The following is a 17,625-nucleotide window of genomic DNA, read 5'->3' as shown; positions in this document are numbered from 1 at the left end:
ACATGACTGGGCGAATTCCCTGCTCTGATACTACCTGACGCAGCGTGGAAGCAATGAGAACCGGAGCTGGCTATGCAAGCACCGGGTGTTCGCTAGCACCTTGCGAAAACACTGATTTCTCTAGGAGAGAGAAAAGGTGGCGAAAATAGGAAGAAGAGAACTTGAAGAAATTCTAAAAATCTGAAGTATCAATTGATTCATAATTCTGGGAAATAGCAGTATTTATAATACATTGAGAAATTATAAAAGAACTAGGAAAGGAAATTAGATTTGATCTAAACATCTCAAACTTGTAGATAGGATCGAACTCTTCTTGACTTGATCTCCCCCGTCCGATCTCCCTTGATCTTATCCATGCATGAATCTTGGATTATCTAGAATTCTTGAATTCTTTATGAGTCTTGGATTCTTTGAATTCTTGATGAGTCTTGGATTCTTTGAATTCTTGATGAGTCTTGAATTCTTGAATTCTTGATGAGTCTTGGATTCTTGACCTTATCCTAGGAGCTGCCGCCCCTAGGAGTGAGATGGGCCTTGGGATGGGCCTCCATCAGAGTCGCACATGACTCTAAACTCATTGGCTACACAAATAGTGATTGGGCAGGTTCAGTAGATGACATGAAAAATACATCTGGTTACGCTTTCACAATTGGATCAGGGATATTTTCTTGGGCTTCAAAGAAGCAAGCAACAGTCGCCCAATCATCAGCTGAAGCAGAATATATTGCAGTAGCAATAACAACGAGCCAAGCTATATGGCTCAAAAGGATATTTGATGACATGGGAGAATCACAAGTTGGTGCTACTGAAATCTACTGCGATAACAAATCAGCTATTGCAATGGCAAAGAATCCCATATTTCACAGCAGAACCAAACATATTGGTATCAAGTATCACTTTATCAGAGAAGCTGAAGGAAACAAAGAAATAGAACTCAGACATTGCAAAACTGAAGAACAATTAGCAGACATATTCACAAAGGCACTACCAAGAGGCAAGTTCGAATTGTTACGTGACATGATTGGAGTTGCTGAAATGTGCACCAATGAGGAGTATTAAATGTTGTTCCACATTTTCAGAAGCATTAAATCAGCTCTCTCGAAGAACAGTTAAGTCAAGCTCACTTCCAATGCTAGTTTCTTTCCAATGTGAGTCATTACATCTTCCAAAGTAAGTTAGTTCCAATGTTAGTCGATTCTTCTCCCAAGGAAAGTTAATGTCAGTCTTCTTCCAATGTAAGTCGGTTCACCTTCAACTGACTCTATCTATTATAAATACCTCCGTCCTGTACTGATTCGAAACATCTGAGAGAAACGACAAAATATATCTACTAAATTTTTTCTCTCAAACTACTAAGTTCCTTTCTCTCCTTTCTATCATACATTTTTCTATTTTTTTTGTTACTATCATCCTCAAACTATCAAGGCCTCATAGCCATTTTCAAGAAAAAAATTATAATCATAGCAAAGCAGATTGAATAAGTTTGCTGTGAGTTGTAGTGGACAGAATAATCAAACCGGATCAGAGATGTTAATAGGAGACCGGCCGGATTCAGTAAATGCAATGGCTGTATTATGGGCTTTGTAACCAATAATTACGTCCCATGCTTAGTGATAAAATGCATGGGCTACAATCACTTTTTTTGAAACGGTGAATTTCATTAGAAACTAAAACAAGGATATTAAAAATTACAAAGAAAGAGTTCCAACCATGTAGAAGGATGAAACCACCAACATCTGCCCCTAACAAAATATTTTGCCCTCTCTGCTACAGAATGTGTAGCTAAAGTAACTTTTCTGTGTCTATATGCAAATTTAACTACACAAGAAGATTTAGTCAATTCTAAAATCCAGACCAGCTTATCCGGGCATGTCCAAAAAACATCTTTATAACTACCTGCAAGTCTGAGATCACCATCACATTATCCCATCCATGCTGAGTAGCAATATCAGCCCTCTCGAAATAGGCCCTAATTCTGCTTCCAAGGGGCTACTGAAATCACCTACACCCCCTCCTGGAGCCAGAATAAAAGAGATATAAGAATTCAGAAAACAACAACCAAAAAGGCAAATCTTATCATTTAAACTCACAAATCAAATTTTTGCAGTAAAAATTAACACCATCCTTTATAAAGTCCTGTCTCAAGGAGGTATTACAGTTAAGCATTCCCATAAGACTAGAACAATCAGATGTCATCAAGAACAGAAGCAAGCACTGTCCATCACATCATCAGGGTGTGGGTTAGAATTCATAAAGATTTTCTCATTTCTTCCTATACAAATCTGAAAATAGGAAATCAAAGAATTATTGGAGTGAGGAGAAACCTATTGCTTTCCTAAAGACCTCTGACCAGCTGCTGGCAAACCATGTGGCTCTTGAGAAGGGGCACTCAGTAAGAAGATGACATAATGACTCATTCTCCCCTCGACAAAATGTGCAAGCTGAATCCTGGGTAATTCCCTGTTTACTAAAACCTGTTTAGTCAAGATGAAGTTTTTAAAGTTCTCCAAAGGAATAGCTTAAATCTAGGTGGAATTTTGTGTTTCCAAACACGATTCAACTTCTTGGTTTGTTGTGCCTGTGTACAGACTCTCTAGGTTCCACAGACTGGTAAACTTTCTTGTAAACAAATTACTTTGTTTGTTCTACTTATTTTGGAACATGTGTGTCCTACTATTCCATCCACTTCTCCTGGTTCAAAGGTACATGTAAACACCTACATATTCCATTCCCCTGACTCCTGAACAATCAACTCTTTCAAGGTTAAGTCGTTCAACTCCCCTGGGGGAGGACCTATAGGACAAGCAAAACCATCTTCTACTTTGGTCCAAGGGTTGTTGCAGACTCCTAGATCCGGCCATTTATGAACTTGAAAGCCTAAAGATGATGATGTTGAAAGATTCTTTTAATATATCCATATAATATTTAAATAATTCATAACCCAAATCATTATAACTATATAAAAATGTCCATATGGGAGTTCCCTCTCTTTAAGTGAGAGGGATAGGTGTCTTTCACCTAGGGAAGGAGGTAGTTGCATAACTATTTCACTCCCTATTTAAGCTCCTTAAGGAAAAGTTATAAGGCCCCTTTTTCAGAGAAATTATATCTCAAAAGATTCTTAAAAAAAGCCAAGATAAAGAAAAAAGAGAAGTGCTCAAGAGAGGATAAGGAAGGGAATGAAATCTCACAAATACATGTGGGAAAAGGAAAGTCCTCCCCATGAATACTTCCTATATATGTCTTATACTATGCATCATTCTTTCTCTCTCTTTTTATTTTTATTTTTGAGAAAAAAAATAGAGGGAAATAAGCTATCTACAACCAAGTGCTTCTACTTGGTTGATTATGGTCGCTCTTTCAAGACAAGTTTGGATTAAACCATCTAGAGTCTAATTCTTAAGGGATGATTATGGTTCCCTTCAAATGAAAATGAAGAACGAAAGGATAAAAACCGTCTACAATCAAATATTCAATTTGATTGACTATGGTTCTCCTTTTGTATGCAAAAATCCAAAAGATTAAGACTATTTACAGTCAGCATTTCATCTAATTGACTACAACTTATTGTGAAGAAAATATTCTTTATATCAAAAAGAAAGGAAAAAAGAGAAGTATATAGTTGTATAATAGTTTCTCAATTGTATTTTCTCTTTTTTCTTCTCATTCTTGTACACTTGATGTAAAGAAAATGCAAATGAAAAGTTCTTTTTTTGTTTTAAGAAGTACTCTATTGTTCTTTTCTTTTGTTCTATGCATTCATTTTTTTTAAGCAAAATCAAAAGATGTTCTCCACTTTCTTTTGAAAATATAATTAAGGAGAACAATCCGTATGACTCCCTAAATGGGAGCCATAGTCACTTGATTGAGTGAATTATGTTGCATGATAATTTATTAAAAATTTCACACCAATAGGGGATTACTCATGCAACTCTTGAGCAATGTTCTTCAAAGTCATAGATGCAGATGAGGGAAATTTTTTGGGAATCCATTCATGAATAGAGAGGTATTTACTTTTCAATAGTTTGACTCAAAGCTTATGATCTCTCTCATTTAAAAACACCAAGCCATCTTCTAAGCTAAAGTTTTGTTAATTAAGTTCGTACGTTTGATTCCAAGCCTACCTTCTTCATTAGATTTAAAAATGTTCCTCCAGCTTGTCCACTTATCTTCTTTCTTCCTTTTTCATTCCGATAGAATCTTCTTTGGACCCCTTCCTTTTCCTCCAGCATTTTTTAAGGAAACATTATCACACTCATGTAGTAAGTTGTAAGTTGGAATATATTAAGAAAATATTGTATCATGACTTTCCTACCAGCATATGCAAGAGATGATGCTTTCCATCTATTCAATTTTGACTTAAAATTTTATTTGTAGAGTGAAATCTAAGGATTCCGATTTCCTTTTCTCCATGATAAGGGCATGCCTAAGTATTTGATCTTTGAATCCATATTTTGACATTTCAAGTTGTCTTCAGATCAATTGGACCCCTTTTGCAGGAGTTCTTTTGTTAAAATAAATACGAGATTTTTGAAAATTTACTAGTTAGGTATAAGGATAAAATAAAATGTCACAACTCATAGTGCTTATAACTGAATTTTATTCATATTTTTATTCTCTTTCTCTTCAGCCTTTATTCATATTACTTTTATTCATATTCATATATATATATATATATATATATATATATATATATGTGTTATATTTTTATTTATGTTATTTGTCTTACACCAGAATTTTTGAAATTGTGATTCGTCATTTATCTGTTATATACATATATACCTGATCCGTTTTGGTTATACTGTCCTCTTGTCATTCACAACATACTTGTGTCATTTTTATCATTGATAATACTAGGTTAATCATGTTATGCCATCTACCTGATGTCTTCTACAGTTATTGGCCCAGTATTATGAGTAGAAACTTTAGATTTAGGGGTGCAAGTTAGCTTTAAGGGCGCAACTTAGGTCAGGTTTGGTGGATTGAGGTGAATTCTAACCCAACCCGAGTTGTTGAACCCCAACCCTAATCTTAATCTAACCTTGAATTTCTAGGACGGGTTGGACTAGCTGATTCCAAGTTTGGATTAACTGAATGCCCCATGCTGTTGACTGGGCTTTGGAACTGATTATGTCTTCTTTGTTCCCTACCCTAATAACACCTTTGTTTCTCCCATTTCTCTTTAAGCCTCTACCCTCTACTAACCCCACTGATCACCGTCGACCTCTAGCATCATAGGCCTCTCTCTCTCTCTCTCTTGTAGTCTTCATTGTCCTCTTCCACCATGAACCAATTAGTCTAAGCCGTTGCTGCAAATCCAGCTAGCAACCATCATCTCTCTCTCTCTGTCTTTAATCATTTGGTCTTCTGCCATGAACCACTGACAGGGAGAAATTGGAGAGAAGGTGTTCATTGTCCGATGCCTCAACATGTTCTTTGATATGCAGGTTCTTCTTTTTCTTAGTTTGCCCTTTTTCGAATTTGTATAGTACATTTCCTTTCTAGTCTCTATTACAGTTAATTATTTTTGACAGATAACTTAATCCTAAAGCCTTTATTTATTTATTTATTTATTTATTTGCTTTCTGTTAAATGTTAAGAAAAGAGGAAACAAGAATCCAAGCTCTTTTGAGAATGTTGCAGAGAGAGAGAGCTGCTAGTGGTGGTGAAAGTTGACGATGATAGGTGGTGGCTATTGATGATAACCAGTGTGAGGGGGGTAGAGTGTGGACGTAGAAGAGGAAGGGAAAGGTAGAAAAATGAATATAAAACAAGGTGTTGTTTGGATAGATTTCTATTTTTGTATTTTTAAAAATACCAAAGTATATAAATATTTTTACTTTAGTATTTTTGGTTTAAAAACCAGTTGAGGAAAAAAAATTAAAAGTATGTTTTCCAAATCAAAAGCACTAGTTTTTATTTGGTAAAAGCATGTCTGTCTGTACTTCCGATGATGGTTTTCGATGGTTTTGCGGTCTAAGACCGGCAACAACGATCTGACTTTAGCAGCAGAAAGCAGAGATAGCGTCGAGAGTTTTATTGAAGGGTGGTCACATGTGACCATTATTTGCAAAAAACGTAAGCACTATTTCACCAAAAGCAAGAACTATAAAAAACTGACTTCGTGTTTTAAAGTTTTTCGTACTTTTAAAAATATGAAAACATAAAGTATAAAATATATAATACAAACGTTATATCATATTTTTCATACTTTTACACTTTCAATAGTACAAAAAGTAACTTACAAAAGTCTACCCAAACAAGGCCTTTTCAAACCATTCCATCGGTATCTTGAAAAGGGAGTCACACTTGGTGAATCCATAGCAGCTTGGGGCGTTCAGCTAATCCGTATTGTCTGATTTCTGTACTTCATTTTCTATCAAATGTTTATTTCTTGGGCTGAAAGCCCATGCCTCTATCATTATTTTGAAAATTTTTAAATGTTGTCAAATGTTTGTTTCGCAGGCTGAAACTCCATTTCTCATCATTATTTTGAAAATTCTTAAATGCTATAGAATGTTTGTTTCTTAGGCTCAATGGCCATGCCTCATTATTATTTTGAGAATTATTAAATGTTGGATGAGATGCCTTTCTAATATAAACATCCATCGTCAAAAGCAGAAGCACATGTGATTCGAAGTAAAAACATTTGCTTCGTTGATCTTTCTGTACATTCACGTTCTGATGCTCATTGATGATATAGATGCTACTATTCCACAAGCAAACTGGGATTCATCTGGTGTTCGGCTTCAACTTAAGCAAGATATTGGTGAATATGTTACTACACTCCGTCAAATCAAACTCGCTGAGTGTACTAAGAAATACAAGGTATGAGCAGATTAATCCTCGTCTAATATTTCTCCAATCCCGTTATCAAGAAACTGTTCAACTTAAAGGTTTAAGTTATTAGTGAGGTCTTTCAATAGGTTTTTTTTTTCCACTATAACTTCTCATGCGAAAGTTTATCGGGTTTAAAGTATTGACAAGCACAATTCCACACATATCTTATGTTGAAATCCAATTAAATATAATGGAGGAAACAAAAATTGAACACTAGACCATTTGATCAAAGAAAATAATAAGATTTCAAGAAACCGTTGAACCAAAAAGCTTTGAGAACAAAAACCTATCGAAGAATCTCACCTAACAACTTAAGCTTTTACGTTAAAGAATTTGAAGCTTAGTTAATATGATTTTAAGCTTTTATAATTCATATTTGGACATATATCACAATAAGCAACAGCTAGAGATAACCAAACATGCTATCACCGGCTTGTAGAAACAACTAAAAGAGGCATTAACGAGACCTGTGAAAGATAGTCTGCATGAAGCAGACGATAAAACCTGGCCAAGAATAAAATCGTATCTTCAACATGAGACCATGTCAGCTGTCAATGGGCTATCTAGGGAACTCAATGGCTTCGACATTGATGATAAAAGGAAGGATGAAATGCTTGAATGCCTAAAAGACTATGCAAGAGGAGATGTGGTTGAAAAGACGGCAAAAGATGAAGCAAATGATGTCCTGAAACACATGCATGACAGGTAGAAATTCCCTCCCTCCCTGCATAACTTTTGGGCTATATTATTCCTGATTTTCACCTAACGTCACTAAATTTGACAGGTTTTTAATGTGTTTTACCAATGACTCTAATAATGTGCCAAGGATTTGGACTGAGAATGATGACGTCAAAGCAATTGCCGAAGTTTCCCGCTTAAAAGTACGAAACAACTCAATCTCAATTTCTCAATCTTCTCTTCTATATATATATACTGGTTTCCAAATATCTGAGAACTTTCATTCTTTTCAGTGTCTTAAGCTACTGGCTGTTATGGCTGCCATGCGTTTGGGTAACACTGTTGATAATATCGAAGCAACTCTCTACCACACTCTGATGAATGCCAATGGTAAGGATGATAGTAGCACGAGAACCACAGCATCAGATCCGCTGGCCAAAAGCACATGGGAAGAGGTAAATAATGCCAAGGATTTGAATTTTCTAATGCCTCTCTGTTTAATTGTCACTTAGCAATTAGCATGGCGTTTGATAATAGCTGATGTGTTTGTATTGCAAGAGTTAGTACTATGTCTATTTGTGGATAAGTTCTTGAGAAGGTTGCAAACTCTGAACGGTTGAAAGCGAAGTTGGTTTGGTTGCCATACCCTAGGGTAAAAGAGCAATAAGTCATTTAGTGGGTACTGGGTAGTGTAGCAAACGAGTTAATTTGCTGGTCGGGGTTGTCTAATGAACTTTACTTACACATGACAAATTAAATTGGACATCGAAAGGAGTCTTCATGGTCCTCTCCCAAGCCTTTATGGGAAAATTTTCTGACCAAAACATCTTGCCGTGTATGCAAAATAAGACCACTTTTATGAGTAAATTTTATATAAAAAATTAATACTTTTTTATGGTTAATATTAATCTTGGAAATCACAAACCAATACAAGGAAAAATATACAAGTTCTATTGTGATAAGGATTTTTGATTGGGAAAACTTTTGTTGTCGAATGGAGGAAGGAATCCCTATCGTCTGACAATTTTGTTGGATATAGGGATGTAAGCGGATCCAATTTGAATTAAATCAGACAATATCCAAATTTGAATTAGTCAAATTTGGATATTTATTGAATCAAATCTTGAGAAACCTACCTGCTCTGCTTTTCTGATCTCACGTAGGCAAGTATCCTATTTGATCAGATTAGTGAACCTTTTCCCTTGGCATGTATATACTAGTGTAGCTATATGCTTGTGAATTAACTTGTAGTCTACATATTCTCAGCCCTGGTCGATGCAAGCTCAGTCTTAGCTTCTCACACGGAAACCCATTGGGTTTGAAGCGTGAACAAGCATAGGCACACTCATACTTTGTGCTAAAGCTTATTTTATTATAATGGGGTAACGAGGATTGAATACTAGACCACTTGGTCAAAATGACTTTAGTACTATCTCAAAAACCCATTCAACCTAAAAGCTTCAGGTGTTAGGTGAGGTCCTTGAATAAGTTGATATTCTCTAATATATTTTGAGTGCTAGAATTGCCTAATTACTATTGTTGGTAATCCTGTGGGAGTAAAGGATTGCCCTATTGATTATCAGCAAGTAATCCGGACTGATCATGTCCATGTCTCTCTCTCAAATATATATGTTCTTGATTATGTGGTGTCAAGTCACCCTGGTGACGAGGGGTGACTGGAGACATTTCTATTTGGAGAAGCTTCAATTCCTTGTAATATTAGTTGTGTAACAATGTTAGTATGTTTATTATAATTGGTTGATACATCTTAACAGGATCCTACAATGAAAACTTTGATTGCTCCTTCCGAACGTAAAACCCTTTGGATTAAATTCCAAACGGATACAGACTACATTGTTAATCATGTCAATTCTGTCGCTCAAGCCATTCAAGATCGGAAACATGCTGAGCTCATGGCCAAGCAGGCCCGTGAAGAGGCTAGTGCTGCTATGGAGAAGGCTGAGCAAATGGCGCAGGCACACAGAGAGGCTATTGCTTCCAAAAAAGAAGCCGAGGAAGCTGCAAAAAAGGCTCAAGAAGATGCCTCGATTGCTATAGCCGACGCTATTAAACGTACCAGGGAGGTTGAACAGGCACGCATGGCGGAAAATGATGCTGAGAAAGCCTACAAGGTAAGTTTAATATACTTTACCTATTTCTCAATTATTCTACAATATATTTTTTTTGTTGTTAAGAATTGAATTTTAGAGTGATGATATTTTTTTTGAAGGCCCAGTTTATGAAGAGTACAAATACAAATATAGGTTTAGAAATACAAAATACATAAAAAAGCTTTGCACTGCACATATTTATATTTACAGTCCTTCCAAACTGAGCCTAAAGGAAAAAATATTTTCAAAAGGAAAATGAATTACAGAACGATCAGCCCCACGCAAAAAGGAAGCTGATATGAACATGTAAAAGCATCCAAATATCAAACTAGCCCCAACAAAATAAAACTCAAAACAAGACACCCACAAAACCAACCTTGCCTCAACCAATGCCAAAAATTGGATACCAGACTAGGGACACTTTTGATATTTTACAATTTTTTTCTAGTGCCCAATACTAGTGTTTGATTGTCTATTTATAGTTTGTTTATGCTTATAATTTCAAATTCATTGCATAAATAGGATTAGAGTTATTGAATTGGAATAGGATATGATAGCTTAGTTTGAGTCCTACTAAGATTATTAAATATAACAGCTTGACTCTTAGGATTATTATGAGTTTAGAGTCAATAAATATATATGGACATTTTACGCACCCTGTAAATGATTTCAAGTATTTTCTCTCTTTTTCTATTCCTATTTTCTTTCTTATTCCTTCAAGAAGCCATTACAACTATCAACAACCATAAATTTCTGATCAAAGCTAATGCTTTATTCACCCTGCTCTCAAAAAGTGAACAATTTTATAGGCCTACGGTATCTTCTAAACAATCTTACATGTCTAGAATCAATGAGGATTGGATTTTTGAACCATATGATGGGTCTCTGTTTGACTTATTTGAGAAGATGGTGGAAGGAAACAGATCAAATAATGTTGGACTATGGGAATAAGGTTTTCAAACATGTTAGAATATAAAGGGAAATACCAGATTTTAAAGGAGATGATTCACAAGCATTCTTTGATTGGGTTGTTGAACTAGAACAATATTTTGAGTGGCATGATATATTTGACAAACAAAGGATTAGATTTGCATGCATGAAATCGACGAGTCATGATAAAGTGTGGTGGAGAACTCTTGAGCAACAAATAGGAAAGGGATGTGATGATCCTATTAGTACATAAATAGAGATGAAGAGGTGTTTACATTTAAAGTACATCCCACTAGGCTTTCATGATGATCTATATATGGAGTTAACAAATTTCAAGCAAGAGAATAAGCAGCAAGTTATAACAAAGAACTTGAAGTCAATGGGAAGAAGCCACAAAGTTGAAAAGCAAGTAAATGATTCATCGCATGTTGATGCCTATCCTAGAACTGAAGTTGATGATGAAATTAAAGAAGAAAATTTTCAAGCTATAGAAGTTGTAGATACTAAAAATCAAAAGGGTGCAAACCAAGAAAAAGCAAAAATTGCTAGAATTTCCAGCACCCATGATTAGTTTGAGGTTAATGATAAAAAAGAGATATTGATAGAAGTAAAGCAAGATACAATATGCTAATTATAGTAGATCTTAGTAAGGAAGTAAGTGACTTTACCTTACGGTTCAAGTAGAACCAAATCTAGAATTATAACTTGACATGGCACAAGTTCCATCAACATCAATGGAAGAAGTCCTAGAATTTACTAAGGAACCAAGGGTAGTAGAACACATAGAGATGGTGATTCTTAAGCTAGAGATTGAAGGAAAAATTCCAAATGTTGCAGCTGAGATTTTGGATAAGCAAGAGAAAGATTTATCACAATAGTAAGTTGATGATTTATGTGATCAAGAAGCCAATGTTATTGATGATTTAACAAAAATGGTCATGGAAGGCAGTGTTTCAGAAATACATTTCTTCCAAGATTCTTTTCTATTTGTGTGTAGCCTCTACTCTAGAGTCCAAGCATGTAGTTGTGGGAAGTCCTATTCCTTTTTTCATTGGGGCATATCAACTTTTCTTCAACTTGAGGACTAGTTTTGTTTTTGAACCAGGGGAGAATGATGCAGTAACAGAAGAGACAAAATCGGAATTTTGTGAAATTTTATGCATTTATGTACTTTTGGACACCAAGGACATATTTGTTATTTTACAATTTTTCTGTAGGGTTCAATAATAGGGTCTGATTCCCTATTTATAGTTTGTTTATGTATAAAATTTTAGAGTCATTACATAAGTAGGATTAGAGTTATTGAGTCTTCTTTGAATTTAATAGGATATGACAACTTAGTTTGAGTCCTATTAGGATATTTGTGTGTAATAGTTTGACTCCTAAGATTATGGACATTTTACACAAAGAACAATGAAGTTTATTGATTTTTTTTTTCAGCTTATGCTAAGTTGCTAACTATGGGGTGAGTGATTCTCATACCCTAGAGTGATTATCTAGGCACCCCATGAGTGCACCTAAGTCCATACTGATTGCACCTAAGGACCTTAGCACAAATCTGGTTGCACCAGGTGTTGCTTGAAGTGTACACAGGAGTTGCGTTGCACTAAACAACACCCAAGATGTAAATACTTGTGCACGCAGGTGCAACTAATGCACCAAAAGCACTCTAAAGGAAGTGTTCCAAACCAAATTGAGACATAGGAGTCATAGGTGTCGAAGGAAGAATGAGTTGGGCGGTTAGGGGCACCATTATTTTTCGTGCTCTAAGATGCCTCAATTTTTGTGCCATGGTTACAATTTTGTATCCAATTACTTTCATCTTAGTCATCTTTCCCATTTTTACCTATAATAAGAATAAAAAAATGAGAGCTATGGCGATGAAAACATGGTAAACCGAGTTCCAATTGAAGTTCTCTTTGCCACATTCGCAAAGCCTCCAAGAGTGTGTCCCCCATGTCCTTCAAAGGCATCCAGCTCATTATGGTGCCAGAACTTAGACAAATCTGACTCACCCGGCTTTCGAAATGTTCTTTAGTCCAGCTAATATTTGCACTTGGGGCTCTAATAATTGTCCTAGGCTCCTAGCAGCGGATATATCAGATTTGCCTGTCCATACCAATTGATCCTTAGAACTACTAATTCTGACTTTATAGCTGATTTACGAGGTTTTGAATATTCTCTTGGACATTGGAGTTATTAGGAAAAGACTATTTACCATTAATGCTTAGGACTTCTTGTAATTGGAAGTCTGTGATTTGAGCTACGTGGAAAAGTAAGCCATTTCTTGTCTAATTGTGAAACCAACACAAGATGTCACCTAAATCAATTAACCATTATAGCTATCTCCTTAACCATATAAATCTCTTTCAAATATTTAAAACAGGTAGGGCTAAAACCAGAGAGAGCCGAGGGGTAGAACCAATAGAGTTCACGACCTTGTATTGGGAATATTTTCTGATGATAACTCTTCATCTTTCGTACTTGTCATCAGGAAATGTTCTCAAATAAGGTCGGGATGTGCTGTGGAATATTGTGGGGCGCCCCCTCGTGAGGCGCTGATGTGAACTCGAACCAATATACCTCCAAGTGAAAAAAAAAAAAAAAAAACTGGCCCGTTGAAATAGTTTAAAATACACCTTTATCCTTTATGCTTTATCCTGAAGGCATTGAATCGATGAGCGAATACCCCAACCCCTCTGGTTACAAGGCTCACCAATTTGTTCCCAACTGTGCCAATGATACGCTTGTCGTTGAAGTCAATGTGTAGGCAGTCTTACCCCTACACATTGAGAGAGGCTGTAGTCATGATTTGAACCCTGGTCAATGAAGCTGCAATAATGCAACCCAACTGTTGCGCCAAGGCCCACCCTCAGCTAGAGGTGTCCATGAAAAACCGAAAAACTGAAAAACTAAATCGCATCAAAAAATTGAATCGTAAAATGCAGTTAATCAAATTAATCGGTTCGGAACTTTTGAAAAATCAAAGGACCGGTTCAGTTTTCGGTTAACATATAAAAAAATGATGGTTAATTGAACCGACCGGTATATATATTTATATGTATATTTTATATATATTTTTAATATATGTCACATATTTTCTATGTATTATATATAAATATATATTCATTATATATATAAATATATACTTATATTTATAATGATCTATTCATAAATATATTATATATATTATATATATTTATAATATTTATAATATATTATATATCATTTATTATTTATAATATAATATTACACATATATTTATATAATATATATTATAAATATAAAAATCAAAAAACCAAAACTGACAGACCAGTTAACCGGTAGTAATGGTTTGATTTTGGTTTGGCGAAATGAAAAAACCAATATCACCAATTCGATTTACAAAAAAAGGCCATGATTCGAGTGACGCCCCTACCCTCAGCTGTGATAATAACAATAAAAAATTAACTTTTGATAACATAAGTAAAACGGTAAACTGTTTATATGTTAGAAAAGTTTTTTCAACCAATATTATATATAATATCTATTAAAACCGATCTGACCAAATTATTTAATTGGGACAAAACCATATAGCCAAAATCGGCATAAAACATTAGGTCAATTTAGACAGTCTTACTCGGCTGCCAACATCTACCTGCCATAAATTGCTCCATGGGGCCACTTGAGATGACAGTAAAAATGACAATTCACATCTCCACCGCACAGATTCCCCACAGCATATCTCAATGATAATTTCGAGAGATATATTCCCAAAAAAAAGAAAATAGATATAATATAAGTGAATTTTTTTCTTATTGTCCATAAGTAATTTTCTGCAAAGTAGATGATCTGTGGGTTACATATGTAAGTAGTGCGTCACTGGGTCGGCTCTTTGTTTGAAGGTGACTGAACGAAAATGTTCTCTTTAGGCTCTTTGTTTGTAATGCAATTTCATTTGTATTAACATATGTAAATTACACGACAGTACAAATAAGAAAGTGTAAATTTTAGTTCACTTTTGCTTCGAGTTTTAATTTGAAATTTCAATGGCACTTTTATTTTAGATATGTTCCATAAGTATTAACATATGTTCCATAAGTATTTTTATTGATTCACATCTCATAAGGTATATTATCACTGATCCGTCTATGTTTGAGTTGTGTTGTAGCGATTTCCATAAAATGCACTATAAATTTTACCTTAAATTTTTTCTTTAATTAATTTCATTTTTTATTTTAGATAAAAAAAAAAACAAAGTAAAATTTCTTTTAGAACTTTATTCAATTCATTTGCGCCCCCACTCTTTTTCAGGAAGTGGTAGGAAAAGCCATGCGTCGTGTTTGGAAATACCTTAAGGAATATTTTATTGACAAGCCTATTGAATTGATAAAGATGCTTTGAAAGTGGTGCATGCATGGAAAACAAGTGCTGTTAAAAGAGGTTTCTTTGGGAGTACAAGACATGGTTTGAAAGTGGTTTTTTACGGAATCAACTCCTCTATCTTTACGTGTGAATAAGAAGCAAAAAAATATATAAAGATATTGTTGTGGACTCCTCATTAAGTAAATAAGGAAATTTAGTTACCAAGTGTCTTTTTAGTAACTTAGTTACGAGTGTTTAACTTTCTTTATTTTAATTTATATTTGTATTGTTCTATGTATCGTTGTGGATCATTGCCAAAATAAAAAATATGTTTCTGTGTGGATGAAAATCTTTGTTTTTGGTTAATAATGTTATTTTTTATGACATTGGAATCCATTATGTATTAAGAGATCATTACTAATATTATAGGATTTTGGTTTTAATAAGATAGTAAAAGAAAAGAGAATGTTTAGTGATTGGTATAATATTAATATGGTGTCTATATTTATTATAAAGTTGTAATAATTATCAAGGGATTAAATTAATTAGCCATGAAATTTTGAGAGACAATGATTGAACAAATATTATGACTTAAAACAAAGTGCATCACCGCTGGATAATGACAATTTTGACATGACTGATTGGGAAACAACTTCTCCAGTTGAATAATGACAAAATCTGGAGGAATTGGTCAAGCCATCACCGCTGGATACATGTTCCAAAATTGGTTGATAAATAAACAATTTTGATACAGTTTCTTGAAACTTGACTCACTGAGATGGTGAGAAGCTGCAGCATAAACTTCCAGCGTCGAGTTGGATATCCACTTGGTGATGTTCATGGAATCTCCAAGAACAATTGTAGATAAATGTGGCTAATTGTCTATTCTTTAAATTAGTCTCATTAGGGGTTGTTAGAGGGAACGACTCGCATGTGACCTGAATGAACCTCACTCATGGGAATTGTACATTACTTCATTTTCGCAAGCCTTAGGCAATTTCATAAAACAAGAATTGATCATACATATTGATGATGCGCAATTCGCCCACCCCTATTTGGACGTGATTGGGCTTTAGCTCGTGAGGGGCGAGAGTTACCTGTGCAAAAAGAGATGAAAGAACCCGGGGCTATTCACCCGGCAGGAATATTCCGATGTTGAAGTTAGTATTCGGTTACGAGCTGGGAGAGAACAAGTATGCAAGAAAGCGAGAGAGCTAGAGAGTGGTGAATGCGATACCTTTGCCCCTGAGGGGCCAGAGTGCTTATATACTGGTGTCTAACAGGTCTGGTGGGGTTGATCCCAAATCTCTGCTGTGGCAATCCGCTACCAGGTAGTGCCTTGGAGTGGCTGACCGTTATTGTCAGGACTGAGAGCAGGTGGGCTACAGGGACAGTTGTATGGTACGGTCCCACCAGATAGGAGACAACTCGCAAGCACGCCACCGCCAGGTGAGAGACGTGGGCATAGTCCTCTGAATTGGCAAGTGCCACGCCGCTAGACAAGGGACGCGAGAGCAGTCTGACGGGTATGGTCTTGTCAGATAAGAAGCTTCTCGCGAGACATCAAGCCACCCCATAGCGAGCTGTTCTGTAACGAGCTGCCCCGTAGCGAGCTGTTTTGTAGCGAGCTGCCCCGTAGCGAGCTGTTTTGTAGCGAGCTGCCTTGTAGTGAGTTGTTCCATAACGAGCTGCCTTGTAGCGAGTTGTTCTATAACGAGCTGCCTTGTAGCAAGCTGTTGGTCAAAGTGATCCTATTCCGAACTGCCGAGGTGACGTCTCGAGCTTCCTAGCTCGCGAATTGAGACGAATCCAACTCGAAGCTCCCTCAGCTCAGGGTACCTGTGTTCCCGAGCTCGTACTTGTAGCGGGCTGGTGATTGCTGAGCTATCACTCGTGCCTCATCACGTCCACGTGCCGATCTGCTCATGCCAAGTTGTTGCACATGTTGAGTCGCGTACACGTGTCACCCTGTTAAGAGGTCGGGCCAAATCACCCTTCATCAATTGGCCCCACTGCCCGAGCTAGGGGTGCTGACCTGGTGCGAGGAGTTCATGATGTGATAAGTGGATTTGGCTCAGAGTTCTGGCTGCCCCGTCAGATCGCGTGCAGTTCACGCGCAAACGTCACACGAACTATAAATCCAGCGGACGCCAAAAAACGCGCTAAACTATTTTCAGTTTCAAGGGTCGTGCAGCCGATTTTCTTGTGAGTCGTCAGATTGCTTTGATCTGGGTCGTTCCCTCTTTGGCACAGTGGCTATAAAAAGGGGGTCCCAACACTCATTTTTCCACGCCTAAAACTGACTTGTTCTTGACTCTGAGGTCGCACTTTCACTTTGTTAGCTCGGGTCTTCTTAGCTCGCGTCGCTTCTTCAGTCTGATTTTGCTTTGGTGAGTCTTCACCTTCCTTCTATTTCGGTTTAATACCATGTCTAGTTTTAATAGTCTTCTCGATATGGTTGAGGTGGGTACTTCGGCCCAAGTCAATAGCCGGATTGAGGCTATTTCAGGCTCGGGGACCGTCTATGGCCTTTCCGAAGCACAGGCACCTTGGGAGACACGAGAGGCCTCGGGTAACTTGGAATCCACCTCTCATCAGGGTCGGGTGCCAAATAATTTCGGTCCTTCTCGGATGACCTTAGATCGGCTTCAAGCCTTAGTATACCAGTATGACCTTTCGAGGTAGCTTTCCTACAGTCTCCCCTCGGGTAATTTCCCTTGGG

General features: G+C 36.4%; 1 protein-coding gene across 2 annotated transcripts in view; it reads left to right on the top strand.

Annotated features, from left to right (window-relative positions):
- The window catches only part of LOC104596915 (protein ROOT HAIR DEFECTIVE 3 homolog 1-like), a 108,132-nt gene extending 92,926 nt beyond the window's left edge, over positions 1–15,206 (top strand). For both annotated transcript variants that reach the window (XM_088888733.1, XM_088888734.1), the window contains 6 exons: positions 6,704–6,828; positions 7,280–7,545; positions 7,625–7,721; positions 7,812–7,973; positions 9,294–9,650; positions 14,853–15,206. In XM_088888733.1, coding sequence (XP_088744859.1) covers positions 6,704–6,828; positions 7,280–7,545; positions 7,625–7,721; positions 7,812–7,973; positions 9,294–9,650; positions 14,853–14,942 — 1,097 coding nt within the window. In that variant the 3' untranslated portion in view covers positions 14,943–15,206. The remainder of the gene's footprint in view (positions 1–6,703; positions 6,829–7,279; positions 7,546–7,624; positions 7,722–7,811; positions 7,974–9,293; positions 9,651–14,852) is intronic.
- The last annotated feature ends 2,419 nt before the right edge of the window (positions 15,207–17,625 follow it).

This window comes from Nelumbo nucifera, chromosome 5 (assembly GCF_055504915.1).
Source record: "Nelumbo nucifera cultivar China Antique chromosome 5, China Antique-T2T, whole genome shotgun sequence".
Classification (NCBI taxonomy): Eukaryota; Viridiplantae; Streptophyta; class Magnoliopsida; order Proteales; family Nelumbonaceae; genus Nelumbo; species Nelumbo nucifera.
The sequence above is the reverse complement of the archived record's forward strand: the minus strand, read 5'-3'. Positions and strand labels throughout refer to the sequence as shown.